Genomic DNA, 17,316 nt, shown 5'->3' with positions numbered 1-17,316 from the left:
TTAAAGATTAATTTTTTTTGTCTTCTTCAGTTAGATGTAATCATAGCTGATTTGGATGGAGGCACTATTAAAATTCCTGAATGTATTCACCTCTCTTCCCTTCCGGAACCACTTCTACATCAGACTCAAGCAGCTCTTTCTTTGGTATGATATATTTTTTATAGTAATTTTCTCTTGATTTAAATCTAAACTAAGATAATTGGATATCATTTATTGACAGTGTAATTACTTAAAAAAGAGATATCTTCTTAAAACATGAATATATTCTCATATAGTAGTTAGAGTAAGATTATTTATTAGATATTATCTAAAGAATATACTTTGAATCCTAACTGAATATTTGTTCTATATTCATTTTTTCACTCAGCATACTTATTTAGTAGTTACTATATACTGAATACTGTGCTAGGTATTAGACACTCACCTGTGAAAACAAGACCAGACTATGCCTTGAAATCCCTGAATCTCCTAACATCCCTCATTAGAAGCTAACACCTGTTCCTTTTCCTTCACCTTCCTTATTGACATCTCATTTCTCTTTGGTGGGTGTGCTTCTTGCAAAACAGTGTGATAACAACTGGTCAGTGTTTCCAAGTTAGTACAAAAAAGATGTAACCTAGTGATAGATTAAATGTCCAGCATTCTGTGCAGTGAAGTTTTAAGAAATATTGTGACTTGGGTGTTTCTCATTGAAACAAATTTAATTTTTTTGTCAACCTTTGTTTATTTTTAAAAGTACAGTATTTTATTTTACTCACAACATTTTAGGTGCCCATTTATCCATCATCAGAAATTGAAACTTAGAATTTTGCATTCCCTTTCAAGCCATTACTAGAACTAAGACCTTCATATTCTTCTTGAATAGTATTCCAGTCTGAGCTGTTTAAAATCTTTTTTTTTTTTTTCCCCCTTAAACAGGAACTTAGGAACTCAGAAGTCTAGGATTACCAGGAGGGCTTTATTCTCATAAATTTCCAAATTTGTGTTAGTCCTTATGTTGTTATAGTGGTACCTATGGGATGGGAACATTTAGAGAAGACTGACTTTTCCTAATATAATTTGTAATCTGGGATACAAGGTGTGATAGAGTAAAAAGCAACTAGTTTAGGACTTAGGAGAACTAAATTCCAGTCTACATCCTGCCACTTGATATTTTGAGCAAATCACATTACATCTCTAGGCCTCTGTTTCCTAGTCTTTATCAACAGGATGAATGTTTTATACAAAGGATGACAAATGACTGTTTTCCAGAGTGAAGTATCGAGATGATTTGGGGTGGTATGTGGCAAGTTTTTTATTTTAATAATTATGTATTATAATGTTTATTAAAAATAGCATACAAAACCTGTGACTTCACAGATGGTATCATCTAAGAAAATACTAGATTTAAAGAGATAAGGTAATTTAAAGACATTTTAAAGAAAAATATTAGCTAAATAATTGCATCGGTCGTATATGGATATAGCAAAAGCTGAGAAGGTAGTATTTGAGTGATTGAAAAAAGTTTTATGTTTCTAGAAATATTAAATAAGTTTTAAAATCTTATGTATGATTACTTAATGATATTTTTAATTATTCAGGAATTAGGTACCAAAATTAACAAAGATTAAGATTTTAGTTCTTAAATCAGTGGCTCTTGGTAGAGGTTCTGCTGCACACTGGTAAACCTTAACCTACAACACCTGTGCCACCAAGTTTAATCAGTGAGTAAAATTCATTTCTGATAAAACTGAGTATGCCTATTTATGTAGTTTTCAAGCACTGTGGTGGATTATGTACTACAGTGTACATGAGAGCATAGTATACTGGCAAAATGGGACCAAAAAGAAATCACATTTGATGGACTGTGTGGGAGATTTGACACACAAGTATATGAGCTTCATTTCGTCAGTAAATAATTGTAATCAAATGGTTACACAGTGCTCCAACTGTATAATAATCATGGATAATTTTATAGACATGAAGATGTTATTATACTGAAGTAATGATTTGGTGATTGGATTGTAAATATTATCGATATTTTGGTGTCATGTATAAGTATTGTTTTGAGTCTTTTGGTCTATTGTAAGTATATTACGAAATGCTGAGTATTTGAAAATGATTCTGCAAAGACAAAAATTTGCTGCATAATGATACAAAGTTATTTTTTTCTTTTAAGTCCTGCATGGACCTTTCTTTCACACCTGCTCCCCAACCTGCTTTCCTTCAAAGCCTAACACAAATGTTAGTTACCTTCTTTTTTAACTTTCCCTTGGTTGAATTAATTATACTTTATATTCATATATTACTGTTTTATATATTTATAATACTTGTCACATTGTGTTATACTGTTACCCCTCTGGACTGTGAGGTTCATAAATTTATTTCCTTTCTCCTCAGTATTTTAATTAATTAACTAATTAATTTTTAATTACACTGAGAAACATCAAAACAAATGCTTAAGATTTTCAACTGTATAGACAAATAATTCTGCCCTAGACCATTCTGTTCCCAGAAGTGACTGCTGTTTTACAGCTTAGTGTGTATTTCAGAACTTTACATTTTCATTTATATATATATCAATGCATGTACATATATAGATGTAGGATTTATTTTTTTTTATATTCAAATAAATGAAATCACACTATGTGTGTTTTTCTAGAACGTGGTTTTTTTTAAATAATTAATTTATTATTTATTTATTTATTTTTGGCTGCGTTGGGTCTTCGTTGCTGCGTGCTGGCTTTCTCTAGTTGCAGCAAGCCGGGACTACTCTTTGTTGCGGTGCACGGGCTTCTCATTGCAGTGGCTTCTCTTGTTGCAGAGCACAGGCTCTAGGCGCACAGCCTTCAGTAGTTGTGGCGCGCAGGCTCAGTAGTTGTGGCTTGCAGGCTCTAGAGTGCAGGCTCAGTAGTTGTGGCACATGGGCTTAGTTGCTCCGCAGCATGTGGTATCTTCCCAGACCAGGGCTCAAACCTGTGTCCCCTGCATTGACATGCGGATTCTTAACCATTGGACCACCAGGGAAGTCCCTAGAACATGTTTTTTAATTAAATATTTTTTCTTGCTTTTCACATAGTACATACAGAGCTGCCGCAGCTAACTCATTGTATTTCATGGAGGGAATATATTGTAATTCATATACCGATACTTTTTCATCTTAATGCCCCAGGTAGATCAAATAATAGATTTTATTGATATTATGATCTTTTACATAACAAAGCTTCTTTGCTTTAGATTCTACACCCAGATTTGGAAGTAGCAGATCATGCTTTTCCCCCTCCACGAACAGCTTTATCCCACTCAAAAATGCTGGTAAGAAGTTTAATATTTAAATTTGATGTTTTTAAAAAGAGTTGCTTTTCTCTGTATGTTTTTCAAAGAAGCTGAGTCTAGTGAGAGTTAGATGGACAGCCTAGTAAAGGTGTGCCAAATTAGAAATTAGGAGAATTGTCACTGACTGACCTTGTGACCTGCTCAAGGAGAAGCCTCAGGCAGTACACTGACGGGGAGGGGAGTAAGCTAAGACTGTTGCTCTGAGGAGGCATGAGTAAGTATGGGACGAAAAATCAGAACCTAGATTAGAGCCTGAAAAACTGTGCCAAGCATCAAATCAAAAGGGTCAGGCAAGGATAAAAAAGGGAAGCTTACAAAAAATGGAAACAGAGATTGTTGGTTACAGGAGAGAATTAAGTTTAAAGAGTGAGTGGATGAATGTAGCTCCAAATGGAAGCCATAAAAGAGTGAACATATAACAGAGACCCCTTTTTTTATTTTGATCAATGCATTTCTTAGAGATGAGCTTTGTGGTCAGTAAGGAACATTATAGAGCTGCACACCTTTGACAAATTATGTAGCATTTTTAACTGTTTCTTCTTCTTCGTCAATTAATAAGAGGTTGACTAAATAAATCTGTAAGTTTCCTTAGAGTTCTAAACTATGATTTTTAAAAATCTGAATTATCAAACAGATTTTTGTCATACCTTATTAATATAAGAATAGATTTTTATAAATTGGATAAACTTTGGAACAATTTCATAAGCCTTTAAAATACAGTCTTGAGTGTTTTCTTTTGTATTTGTGACTGTAATTCATTTGATGGATACAAAATGAAATGACTTGGGAAATATGCCCTTCTCTAACATGGTGAAAGGGGAGACCCGGTGATTTATGTTTTTTTCTGAGAGGAAAATTGGATGTACTAGAGGCAAGTTTTGTTTGGTTCAGCTTTTAAAAGAACTATTTAACGACCTCTACTCTCCAACAATGGGACAGACTAGGTGCCCATCACTTAATGCTGCCACAAATGAGACTTCTGTGTAGGAAGCACAGACAGATTTATTAAATAATCTCTCAGGTTCTTTCCAACTTTTTGACTTTGTGATTTTTCATTCGTTTTTTTAAGAAATTTAATTATCTAACATATTTCCTCTTATATTTTCAGGATAAAGAAGTGCGTGCAGTTTTTCTTAGATTATTTGCACAGCTTTTCCAAGGATATAGATCATGCTTACAACTCATAAGAATTCATGCAGAACCAGTAATACATTTTCACAAGGTAAGATATAATACCATATTGTATGTATCCAAAATGTAGACTCTAATTTAATAAAACAACTTGGTTGTCTTTTTCTAGCCATGTATTTTGACCTTAATTTATCAAATGTGATTATTTAAAATCTCTGCTTTTTGTGTTTAGGTGATAATTTTTTTCTTTTTTTATTTATTTTTATTGGAACATAGTTGATTTACAGTGTTGTGTTAGTGTCAAGTGTACGATAATCTTTAATAGTACTGTGGAGCTGACATATTTTCCTTTATAGTATGGTAACTTTAAATTGATTTTTCTTTTAAAATTGAGGTTATTTCTGATTTCCCCTCCTGCTTTACAGACAGATTCATTTTTATTCTTTTCAATACATGTAGTATTTCAGGTATCAAAACCCTTTTAGAGAGGAATGTATTTTTTAACAACACATTTATGCATGAAGACATTTATTCAGGCTTTGATCTTTCTATTATATTTCTGTTTTGATCATTCATCCATTACTAAGTGATAACTTATTCATTTCACGTTTTCTTTCTTTACAGACAGCTTTCTTGGGACAGCGTGGTTTGGTTGAGAATGATTTCCTCACAAAAGTTCTCAATGGAATGGCATTTGCAGGTTTTGTTTCAGAAAGAGGTCCTCCCTATAGATCCTGTGATCTTTTTGATGAGGTATAGTTCTTATCAAATGAATGCATTGTTTACACACAAAATTAGACTAGTAGATAAAAGTAGAGAAGTAGTGTTTTAAACATTTAATCAAAATCAAAAATATTTATTATTATGCATATCAGATCTTGATGTTTATAATGTGGATTAGAAAAATTAGGGAAAAAATATAATAATTGGATGTCTCAGAAATACATAAAAATCTTGAACAACTGAATTTTTTTTGTTGTTTTTTTGGCCCCCCTGTGCAGCTTGAGGGATCTTAGTTCTCTAACCAGGGATGGAACCTGTATCCCCGGCAGTGGAAGCGTGGAGTCCTAACCACTGGACCACCAGGGAATTCCCTTGAACAACTGAATTTTAAATACTTGATTAAAATCTTTTTGAAAAATTGACAGTGATTGTATAGGTAGAACTTATCAGTTTTATAGAGAGAAAGATCTAAGTTCAATGTATAAATATTGTATTTCAGACTGCAGTTACATTTAATCTATCAGTGTCCTAGAGCCATAGTTTAGCTAAGCTATTCTTTTTTTTTTTTTTAACTGTTTTCTTTATTTTAATCAAAGCTTGGAAGATAAAGTAGGGAAGACACAATTTCAGTTCCTCGGTAGAAGATAGAACCACAAATAAGGGTGTTTTCTTAAGTACTAATCCTTGGAAAATATAGCAGATTTCAAGTAAGAATTAGCACCTTCTTTGCATTTAGCTAAGCCATTCTTACTAATCAATAATCAGCATTTGTCTAACTCCCTTAGGAGATACTAAGTATATTTAAGACAGATTTAGTCTCTATCTTCAAGGAATTGACCATATAAAGGAAATGTTAGGGCAGATGCAACTCAAAATAAGGATCCTATTTTTTGCTAGTTGTGATTTTTCTTATTGTAATGCATCTTTCCATTTATCATTTAACTATGTTCATAGCAGTCCATTCTGGTGGATAGAACAATGACTCTTACTCCCATTTCAGTTTCTGGAAGAACATTATATTGGAACCAGTAAATGTAAAAGTTCTTAGAAGTCTATAAAAGAAAAGCACTCCTGGCACCCAAGGTAGTGAAGAATAGTAATAGTGATCATATTATGCTGCTGGTGGTTTTATTTTATATAGAGAAGTTAGGAATCAAGGTTTTAAAGATGCTTGGTTCAGAGAAGGGCCTTTTATTCTCTGCAAAGATAGTTAAGTAGGTAAGAATGAAAGAAAAGGCACATGTTTTAGTTCTGAGTATGGAGGTCTGCACCAAATGCTTTACTTAATAATAACACAAAGCATGTGAAGATCTAGGAGAGACTGCCCTGAGGTGGACAATTTTTTCTGATCACTGTTGATCTCTGATTCTCTAATATGATTGATCATTGATTATCTAATACTAACATATACCAGCCTTTAGATCTTGAACTAAGTAATTGATACATAATGTTTTATGTGGATGAATTAGGTGCTCCCCAGGGTCCTTTCTAGTGCCTATGCTTTATTAGTGTCTGAAGCATTCTAAATAGTAACATTGGTTTATGTACCCTTTGCTTTCTATCCAAATTCCTTTAGTAGCTCTCTCTGGCATCTTCATCGCAACTAATAACCCAGATTGATTACTTCCAGAAAACTTGCTTGCTGGCTTGCCACAGCCTCTGACTGTATTTTTAAGTGCTTCCCTTGTCTGAAGTGCTCTCTTTCTCCTTTTCAGTCCATTTTCCATACTCTGCTCGTATCTCACCACCTCCTCCAAACTTTCCCGGAGTAGAGGACTCTGAGAGCCACTAGTCTGCATTAGGCTTTAATTTATGTCTCTAACTTTATATGGCAACTTGTCTTTTATTATGTTCATTTATATACATAAGGGATAGACAGATAGATAGATAGATAGATAGATGGATAGATAGATTCTTCAGTTTGGAAACAATGATAAGGCAAAGACTCGGTGTGAGATTCCTATTGAGTCTCCCCTTAGTGTTCATCCAGTTCTGTGTTCTGTCTACAGTGATGATTTTTGATGTCTTATTGATGTTGTTACTTGAAAACCAGTTATTTGTATGTTTACTTCAGTCAAGGGCTTAAAAGAAATGGGATACCAGACCTAAGTAATTTCTTCTTCTACGCTCTTTGGCTGTTTAACTGGTTTGCAGGGGAATGTGCTTTTAGGAAAATTGCACTTGCTCCTGGGAAAGGGATCCTTGTTTTCATTTAGCCAAGGGCAGCCTACCACACACAAGGCTTATGGAGCTTGGAGTGACAGCTTGCACTGTGTGTTGTCTTATCCCCACACTCCCATCAAATAGACCTGCTAGAAGGAAAGAAACGTTTGACTTTCTTTGGCAATCCTTCTAAATCCTGGCCTAGAAGAGGCGGAGTCATAGTTTTATATGTCTGTCTGCTCCAGTGAATCGATTAGTTCCTTGCATGAAAATTCCTACATTATACCCTTAAAAAAAATCCATCTGTTTACCTCCTCCCTATACCTCATGTTTTCCTGTCATTACTCTTTGCTCTACTCCAATGTACACACTAGCACAGTTTCTCCCCAGTAAGTAGTTGGTTAGGAAATGGATCAGAGTTTATATAATTTGAGAACTAGAAGGACCTAAGGTCATCTTGTTCTTCCATCTTATTTTAGAGATGACGGAAACTGAGCTCAGGAGTTTTAGTGACTTGTTTCAAATCATGCTGTTAGCATGCTAGGACTAGAGTGACCCAACTTGAACATTTGGTTCATATTTTGTGAGTTAGGGAAATGTTTGAAGACTTTCTGACCATCTGAAATTCTCTGAGAGAATTCTCTTGAGTGAGGCCTGGAGAATGAGAGAAGAATCTGAGTTCCGGAAATGACTTTTTCCAAGAAGAAACAGGACCCTAAATCATCAGAGAGAGACCACCAGAACATGCAAGGGCTTGATTGACTCTGTAGCTGTAGAATAGAGGCAAAACCCAGTAAAAATCTAAAATACTTTGTTTTAATAATAGTATACATTTTGGATGCTTTTTGGTTTGCAAATTGTGTGAAATTTTCACACGGTTTTCTATATTCAGCATATTTGGGAGTTGATGTTTTACCATTTGATTCTTTTTCCAAGTTGGTAGCTTTTGAAGTAGAGCGAATTAAAGTTGAAGAAAATAACCCACTGAAGATGATAAAGCATGTCAGAGAACTTGCTGAGCAACTATTCAAAAATGTAAGTAAGTATATTTATTTAGACAGTCACTAATTTTAAAAGTATTAATAAAGTATTTTGTTTGAAAAATTAAAAAGCTTTGTATTCCTAGTGATTATCTCTTTTGTTCTGATTAAAAACCTTTGGGACTATGAGTTACAAGATATTACAGTTGGTACTGTGCATCAAAATAGACCTCACTTTTCAAAGTGATTTTCCTGTCAATTGCTGTATTACGAAAACATATTAGTCACAATTTTCCAGTTTGTCATTTGCCTTCATTGTGATTTTCATTTAGGTCTCTGTCTTCTTAAGAGCATATTGAACATTTTTGAGATGTAAAGATTAGACTCATTGGAAACCAGAACTGCGTCAGACAGAATTGACCAATTTACTCTGCTTTAGCTTGGTACAGTGATTATCCACTGTATCAGGAAAAGCTTTGAGTTGTATTGTTTTGAACATATAGGGAGTGAAAAGCTGAAAGAAAGAAAGAAAACTGTCAGGTGACTACAGAAACTCAAGGGTGAAAATATGCCCTGAGAGAAGAAATACAATAAGTTAAAAAGACTGGAATGTGGTAAAGTGTGCATTTGGATACCAGGAAAGAAGAAAACCTAAGATGCATGCAGAAAAGCGGATTGTGGCTAATGATTTCTCCTGCGTGTGAAGCTTTTCAGAGTTGAATCTTTTTACTAAGTAAAGGGAAGTATGGTTTTCCAGGGGAAAGTTGAGGGAAGATGCATTTTAAAGGAAATACAGTTAAGAAAGATTTGGGGTCAGTATCCTGGTATTGTATAACTTCATTATTTGAATAGGTGGACCTTTTTGGATGTTGGATCATTTAGTCAGTGCTTTGTCACATCCATTCGAAATCTGAGAACCAATTGGATAAAAACATGAATGCTAAACTGTGTTTCTTTGTTTCATATTATTCAGTTATTTATGAATTTTATTCCTGAAGTTATTTTAAAATATATCCCTTGGACTGATATCCTAAATTCCACATTTATAACTGTGTCCAATATAATAAATCTGTTTCTTGATTAGTATGCTGAAACTTAAAAAGAATTCTGTCAGAAGGAAAACTTGTGTTCTGTGCTGGTCTTTGCCATTTATTGTCAATATGATGGCTGTATAGAACTAATGTGTAGCGTGATCACATGAGAAAATTCTGTTGACGTATTGTAATAATAATAAATATTGAGTGTTTAGCACAACGTGCCAGGCATGGAATTAAGCACTTTACATACATCATCTCTAATCCTTATAACAATGTAAAATAGGTGTCATTATCCCCATTTTACTGGGAATAATTGGCTCAGGATCATATGGTTATTAAGTGATTGAATCCAGATTTTAAATTCAGGAATTTTCCTCTATCCAGTTCCTAAGACTATCTTCTTTCACTCCATTAGGCTGGCTCATCTCCAATTGGAAAAATAGTGGTACTTCCAAAGGCTGACTTTATACTTTTTTCTTTATAAAGCTCTTTAATGTATTTTCTCATTTGACTTGAAAATGGCCCTGTGAGGTAGATAGGGCAGGTGTTGATATGTGAGGAAATTGAAGATTAGAAAGGTTTTTTCCTTGCCTACTAGGAGTGATTTATTTATGGATTTCAAAGAATAGCAAAACATCAAATGGGAATCAGTGTTTGAGACTCTGGGACTGATCCCTTTAATAACTGAATGTCTATTTCTTGCGTTTTTACAAGACTATTCCAGAACTGCAAAATTTTATAGCCAGTAAGTGACCAGAGCTGGGGTTGTGACCCAGGTTTGTTTCTGTCACAGGACAGAATATGCAGTGTATGTAAGGGAGTGTGCCAAGCCATTTTGATGCAAAAACAAAGTAACTGAAATATAATGATAGCTTAAATTTAATCTGTAACTTAAATTTAACGATACGTAGCTTACACTAAGCCAAAACAAAACTGAAAACTGAAATAAAATAAATATCTAGTAATTATACATTCTTAAGGGTGATTGTAAAACACTAACAGCCCCCATCCTATAGAATAGCACTTTTAAAGTGATCATCGTGAGGGATGTATTACTAGGTAAGATGGAAATTGCCCTTCAAATGTACTCTGCATTTCTTGAGCCCTTGCTGGGCTTTTTCCCCTCCACAGTCTAATTCTGTTCCATTTAATTTAATCAAATCTGTTCATTCAGTATGTATATTAGGTACCTACTAGTTCCAGGCATTTTCTAGGTACATGATTCCACTAATATCCTTGAGAAGGGGATACACATACATGATGAATGAGTATTTGGGAATATTCCAATGGATTATCATCAGACTTTATGAGATTCCTTCCAGTTCTGTGATTCTAAATCCATGATGGTCCTAAAGTAAATACAAAGTTTTTTCTGAAGTAAATACAAAGTTAAAAACAGACATGATGGTAAAGTTACTTTCTTGGGTTGTGCAGGAAGTTGAGCAGAGGGAGGAAGGATGGTCTCAATGCAAGGAAAATAATCCAGATGGTTCTATTTTTAACTAGTCGGGTTTTTTTTTGGTTTTTTTTTTAATCACATTTCTAAAATTCCCTTTTGGTAAGCAAAAACCAACCATATAATTTGACTGTTTCCTTATTATTGGGTTAAAATTGAAACCTGGTGATTCCATTCAGATGTTTGTAAATACTTTATTGCACTGAAGTCTGGTATGTGTATCTAGCCTCTCTCTTTCACTTCCCTTTGAAGTACCTCAAAAACAAACGTTAACTGTCCAGTTTCTTATCATCATTCCCTTATAGTGCTTTTCAGTGAGTAGGGATGAATTGTAGGAATGTGAGTAGATGTGAGTAGGATGAATTGCAACTGGGCTTAGCTGCTCTTTTAACTTTCTAAAGCTTCCTAAATAATTAAGAAAAGTGTTTGGTGAGTTTGGTGGAGAAGGGAAAGGGAAGGTGGAATGAAGACGAAGGAGAGGAATAAATCCATTAGAGACAAATGTGTAAGTGTTGGCAAAGTTATACCATGAAGATTTTTATTGGCCATACATTGGTACAGCTTTTCTTTCCATGCCGGGTTGATAATACTGTGTCTGCCTACTTTGGCTATCAGAATTCTTGATGTCTGCATGACAGCACATTTAGCTACTCACCTGCTCTTCCTCTACGATTCTTGGTATACACTTATAAAAGACAACTATCTGAATGCAAAATGAGAATATTAAGATAGGTCAGATCAAGAGCTTTATAAACATCTGTTCCAAGGCAGCAAGAAATCATTGGACATTGTTTTACTTTTTACATAGTGCAGTTTTCTAATTTGTTTTTCATCTGGCGGGTAGTACATAAACATTTGCTAGACTGTGTAATTTGTTTTCTTAAAAATTAAAGGAAAAATGAGAGGACTTGGACTTTCTTATAAAATAATATGAGATTTCTATTTGTGCCTAATAAGTATTTCATTGCCCAGTGTTGAAACAAATAAGTCTGAAAACTAATGAGAGAACAAAGCCCAAATGCAGGAGTAGCCGTTCTAAATCACATAAGATCTGTTCCCTTTACATTTCTGCAGAAAGTTAATTTCACTCCCAGGCACATTCAGTCTACACTGATGATATTTGTACTCTTTGCCAACTGTGAATAAAGGGGTTTGTTGCTGTTGTTATAGGAAGGAAGTAAAATATTGCAGTCATCTTTCACCTTAAAAAGTCAAAACATAAACAACTTACTTAGATTGTTAGGATGAAATGAGGCCCCCACCCCAAAGCGTAAAAATCAGCTTCCTTCCTCCACCCTGTCTGGTTTGCTTGTCCATTTTCAGTCAGGTTTACCGTGGTGTAATCTACAGGTAGTAAGATTTACCCTTCTTAACGTGCGGTTTGATGGGTTTTGGCAAATGAATGAGTTTTGCAGCCACCGCCACCACACTAAGGGCGTAGAGCATTTCTGTCGCCCCAAGTTTCTTCTTAATGCTCCCTTAGAGTCACATCGCACTGCCACTTCAGACTCTTGGCAACTGATCTGTTTTCTGTCTCTGTAGTGTTTGCTTTTTCCATAATGTCCTGAAATAGTTTTTCGAGTCTGGGTTCTTTCTCTTAGCATAATGCATTTCAGACTCACCCATGCCACTGCATGTATGTCATTCCTGTTTATTGTTGAGCAGTACTCCATTGTATGGTTATACCAGAGTTTTATTTATCTGTTGAGCAAATGAAGGACAGTATTGGCAATTATGAGTAAAACCACCCTAAACATTTGCACAGGTTTTTGTGTGAACATGAATATTTATTTCTCCTGAGTTAATATTTAGGAGTAGGATACTGGAAAAATGGTAACAAAATGTTAACTCTGTAAGAAACTGCCAGACTGTTTTCTTAAGTCTATACCATTTTTACATTCCCGCCAGCAATATATGAGTGTTCTGTTTGCTTTGTGTCTTCACCAACACTTGGTATCCTCAGTTGTTTTTTTGTTTTGCTTTGTTTTTAGCCATTTTAATAGGTGTGTGGTTTTATCCTTTTATGGCTTTAATTTGCATGCCAGCGGGTGAGTGAGAGTATTAGTTCTCCTAGCTAGTCACTTTGTGCTTTCTTGGTACTTGTAAAAAGAAGACTTGTCTTAGACCATGAAGCCTCCATCTGGAGTCATGAATTAGAGCAGTTGTTCTAACAGGGGCAAACTCTGTCCCCCCAGAAATTTGTCAGCATCTGGAGACATTTTTTGGCTGTCTCAACTAGAAAGGGTATACTAGTAGCATCTAGTAAGTAGAGGCCAGGGATGCTTCTAAACATCTTACAGTATACAAGACACCCACTTTTCCCTGCCCCCCACCACCAAACAAAGAATTATCTAGCCCAAAATGTCAATAGTGTCAAGGTTAAGAAACCCTGAATTAGGGCAACCAGCACATTACATATTGAAGTCATACACCAAATTTCTTTGTATTAAGGATGAGACATTAATTCTATTAGGTGATCATTGAAAGGCCTGTGAGGATGGAAAATTGAGAGTGTTTCATTCCATCATATGTTGTGTTCACAGCCAGGCAACTCTAAAAAGTCCAGTTACATTTTTTCAGTGTTTAACGATTTAGTCCAATTGATAGTATTGGTTTTGGCTGTATTCAAAAGGATTTTTAAGAATTTGTGTAACACAGGTCTAGGTATGATTGGTGCACATTAAATAATTATTAAATACCTAAATTAATATGGGAAACTTGGTAAACCCTTGACAAGGTCACATTGATTTTGTCATTCATTGCTGAGACCAATGTGTTGGAAGAAATTTTTTTTCCCAGTGTGCCTACTTTAAATTTCCAGTAGGGTTTGGGGCTTTTTGTTTTGTTTTGTCTTGCTTTGCTTTGCTTTTATTTGAAGTGCTTTCTCAGCCTTGTTTTTTGTAAGCCCTAGGCATATTCTCATTTAGCTTGCCAAAAAAAAGAGAGAGAGAGAGAGAGAAAAGAAAAATCCATGTTTCCAGACCAGATGGTGTGTGTGTCATTTTTTCAAGTCTGAGAAAATCATTATACCTCCCATTGCTATAGTATACTCTAAAAGCAGGATTACAGAGCCCACTTCTTGAAAATCATTATCCAACTTTAAAATCCCCTCTAAATGATAGTACATTTTGCCAGCTTTCTTGTTGCTTTGGACAGAATTATGTTCACCATAAGTATGTAGTTGTCTAAATCCTTGGTTATTACTTTATATTTGCACTTCTCTAAAATCAAAGATGAATATTTGGCTGCTTTTTTGTTCTGTTGGAAAATAATGCATTTCCTTATTTCAACACGGAGATTCAACAATGAAATTGGGCTGCGGTTTTTAATGAGCTCAGTAATCTTCAAGGGACTGATCTAAACGCATTTGGAGTTACAAATAATAGCATGTTTCCAAGAACATGCAGAGTTCAACGAGGCTTAAAATGTCTCTCATTTCTGCTATCTTCTCAAAAGTCATTATGTGACTAAGGTGGGTGTGAGGTGGTGAATGTGGTCCTTTATATTTACCATACTGCCCGCTAGAGGGCAGCAGCGTACAGATACGGCCGCCAGAAAACCAAATAGTACGGAGATCTTGGACCATGAGTCTTTTTTGAATTTTCTAAACACAGTTGAATATATTATCATTTAGTAACTTTAACCCATAATCTGAATTTTTATGAAGACTATCTGTACAGCTAAAGGATAGCCTCAGCTTTGAACTCTGTTTTAAAATCATTTTTTAGAATGCTTATTATTCTGAATTGTGTACGGATTTGGTTTACAATATTTCAAATTGCTTATGAGAAAAAAAATACTATTAGTGACAGATAGCTATATCTTTTCTTTAATAAGTGATTTTTATTTAAACCCTCATTGAGTACTATTATTGTTGTCATTGTTGTTAAAATATAAGTAGCTGGTGATATGATGGGAACCCTGGGAGAAAGAGGTGGTTTTAGTTTCAGAGGCATGGTGTCATGCCATAGAATATGCAGTGACTAAACATTTTTCAAATGAATATAGACTTTTGGAAAAGAGCTTTCAGATTTATTCTGGGGAAGTGTGTGTGTGTGTGTGTGTGTGTGTGTGCGCACGCACGTGTGTGTGTGTGTGTGTGTTGTAAAGCTTTCCTATAACAACTTGTTCCACCGTCACAAGAACCTTGTGAAGTAGATACTATATTATTATCTTCCTTACAGATGAGGAAACTAAAACCCAAGTGGTAAGAGAATTGATACTGTACCGGGTCACGCTATTAGTGAGTGGCTAAGCTAGGATTTGACCCAGGCAGTCTGATATCAGAGACCATGAGCTAAAAATACTTTGTTGTATTACCTTCTCTCATTGAATTGTCTAACTTTTCCTTCTGAATTATAGTGCTTCCTGTCTGTGTCACATTTTCACATATAGTCCTGCTTCTGGGCTTCTCTATTCCATTAGTCCTTTAACCCTTCAGTGACACCAATTACCATACTGTATTAATTATTAAAGGTTTGCATAAATTTTGATATCTGGAAAGTCTGACTTCTCTATTTACTCTTCTTCAGAATTGCCTTGACTATTTTTGGATCTTTCATCTTCCTTATAAAGTTTAGGATGAACCCGTAACATTACAGAATTTTGATTAGAAGCAATCAATATGTGTATCTTTATTTTTCTAAACCACCTTAAGTCATTTTTGGAGCAAGAGAGAAGAATATATAGTAAGAGAGAGGGAGAGAAAATATACTAGAAAAGATACTGGCATCACTAAGAAGATTTCTACTTTTATTTTTCCACTTTTTAAAATTTGTTTTAATGAATATTATTTACATCATAGGAAGTATATTTAAAGTTTTTATTTTATTATAAAGAAAATAAGTATAGATAGAAATGGAAGTAGTGAAGAATATACTTTAAATAATTCAGAACTCAAAATCCGCATGAATTACCTCCCCCTCCTGAAAGAAATATCTGCCCAATGGGTTTTAGAAAGTTGATATTTATAACTTTTGAGAAGACGAGGTATCTTAGATATTGTGCCTAAAGAACAGAGAAAAAACATACTGCTTTTGGAAAAGGGCAGTTTCAGAAACTCTGGACCAGTGATATTGGTGTTAATCCAGGTGTAATTTTAGAACAGTTTTTTCAACATATAGTTTTAGAAAGTGGTGATTGTGAAGACTTGGCATAGGAATTTACTTATTTTTTCCTGTGTTTGCTAACGATATAAGGGGAAAATACAAAGTGTGTATGAGGGCCACTTTGGCAAGAACAAGTTTTCAATCTGGTTTCACCTTCTCAGGAACCTTTTAAGAAAAGCATAAGTATAGTCATACCCCAGAGATATTGTGGGTTCAGTTCCAGACCACTGCAATAAAGCAAATATCACAATAAAGTGAGTCACACGAATTTTTTGGTTTCCCAGTGCATATAAAAGTTGTGTTTACACTGTACTGTAGTCTTTTAAGTGTGCAATAGTATTTGTGTCTAAAAAAACAATGTACATGCCTTAATTTAAAAATACTTTTTTGCTAAAAAATGCTAACCATCATCTGAGCCTTCAGCAAGTCATAATCTTTTTGTAATAATAACATCAAAGATCCCTGACCACAGATCACCATAACAAATATAATAATGATGAAAAGTTTGAAATATTGTGAGAATTACCAAAACATGACATAGAGACACAAAGTGAGCAAATACTGTTGGAAAAAATGGTGCCAGTAGACTTGTTCGACACAGGGTTGCCACAGACCTTCAATTTGTAAAAAAACCTAGTATCTACGAAGCACAATAAAGTGAAGTGCAATAGAACAAGGTATGCCTGTATATACTTAGGCAAAGTTATTTATCCAGCATCACATAATGATCAGAGCAAAAACTAGAACCCAGGCTTTTGATACTTAAAGGAGTATTATTTCCATTGTATTGCTGAGATATGCTTCCTATATCATCTGCTGTGGTCCAACCTTTCCTTTTCTGGGTCTGGGTCAAATAACCAAAAAGAATTGTGGGGAGCAGCTCTGGCAGATGATAAGAGTTGGCCATTTTAACTGTCCAGAGAATGTATAGGGCAGTATTGAGCCTAATGTACAACGTGAATAACACAGGTTCAGGAGGAAAAAGAAATTTTCTGGTTGCAAAGAAGAATAAATGCAAGAATTGGTCTAAGAATGATTGTATAGCAGCCTTCTTTAGAGAACTTTGTAAAAAGGATGGATTCCACTCTGCCCGTAGTATTTGAAATATAATTCTACTTAAGTCGTAGCTGGATAAAAGTCCATGCCAGCCCTAAGGGTCTATGAAAATATTAGCTGACACAATTAATTTAATTACTGCAATGCTAATATGTGTTCAACATTGTGTCCCACTCATTAAGATACAGTAGGAAGTAGTTTAGGGTGCCTGCTATGTGCCAGGCAGTTTCTAGATGCAATATGTATACAGCAGAGGATTAAAAAATAGTTTTTAATTGATCAAAATGTCTGTCCTCTTGAGTGTCATTTTAATGAGAAAAGGATAGACAATAAACAAGTTAAATAGA

The 17,316-nt window shown here is 34.7% G+C and overlaps 1 protein-coding gene across 4 annotated transcripts in view; it reads left to right on the top strand.

The window, feature by feature from the left end:
- The window catches only part of SBF2 (SET binding factor 2), a 464,799-nt gene that overhangs the window by 260,957 nt on the left and 186,526 nt on the right, over positions 1-17,316 (top strand). For all 4 annotated transcript variants that reach the window (XM_036859910.1, XM_036859912.1, XM_036859909.1 and 1 more), the window contains exons 9-13: positions 31-144; positions 3,217-3,294; positions 4,424-4,537; positions 5,071-5,199; positions 8,269-8,367. In XM_036859910.1, coding sequence (XP_036715805.1) covers positions 31-144; positions 3,217-3,294; positions 4,424-4,537; positions 5,071-5,199; positions 8,269-8,367 — 534 coding nt within the window. The remainder of the gene's footprint in view (positions 1-30; positions 145-3,216; positions 3,295-4,423; positions 4,538-5,070; positions 5,200-8,268; positions 8,368-17,316) is intronic.

Source organism: Balaenoptera musculus, chromosome 8, assembly GCF_009873245.2.
Source record: "Balaenoptera musculus isolate JJ_BM4_2016_0621 chromosome 8, mBalMus1.pri.v3, whole genome shotgun sequence".
Taxonomy (NCBI): domain Eukaryota; kingdom Metazoa; phylum Chordata; class Mammalia; order Artiodactyla; family Balaenopteridae; genus Balaenoptera; species Balaenoptera musculus.
This window is presented reverse-complemented; position numbering and strand designations above follow the sequence as displayed.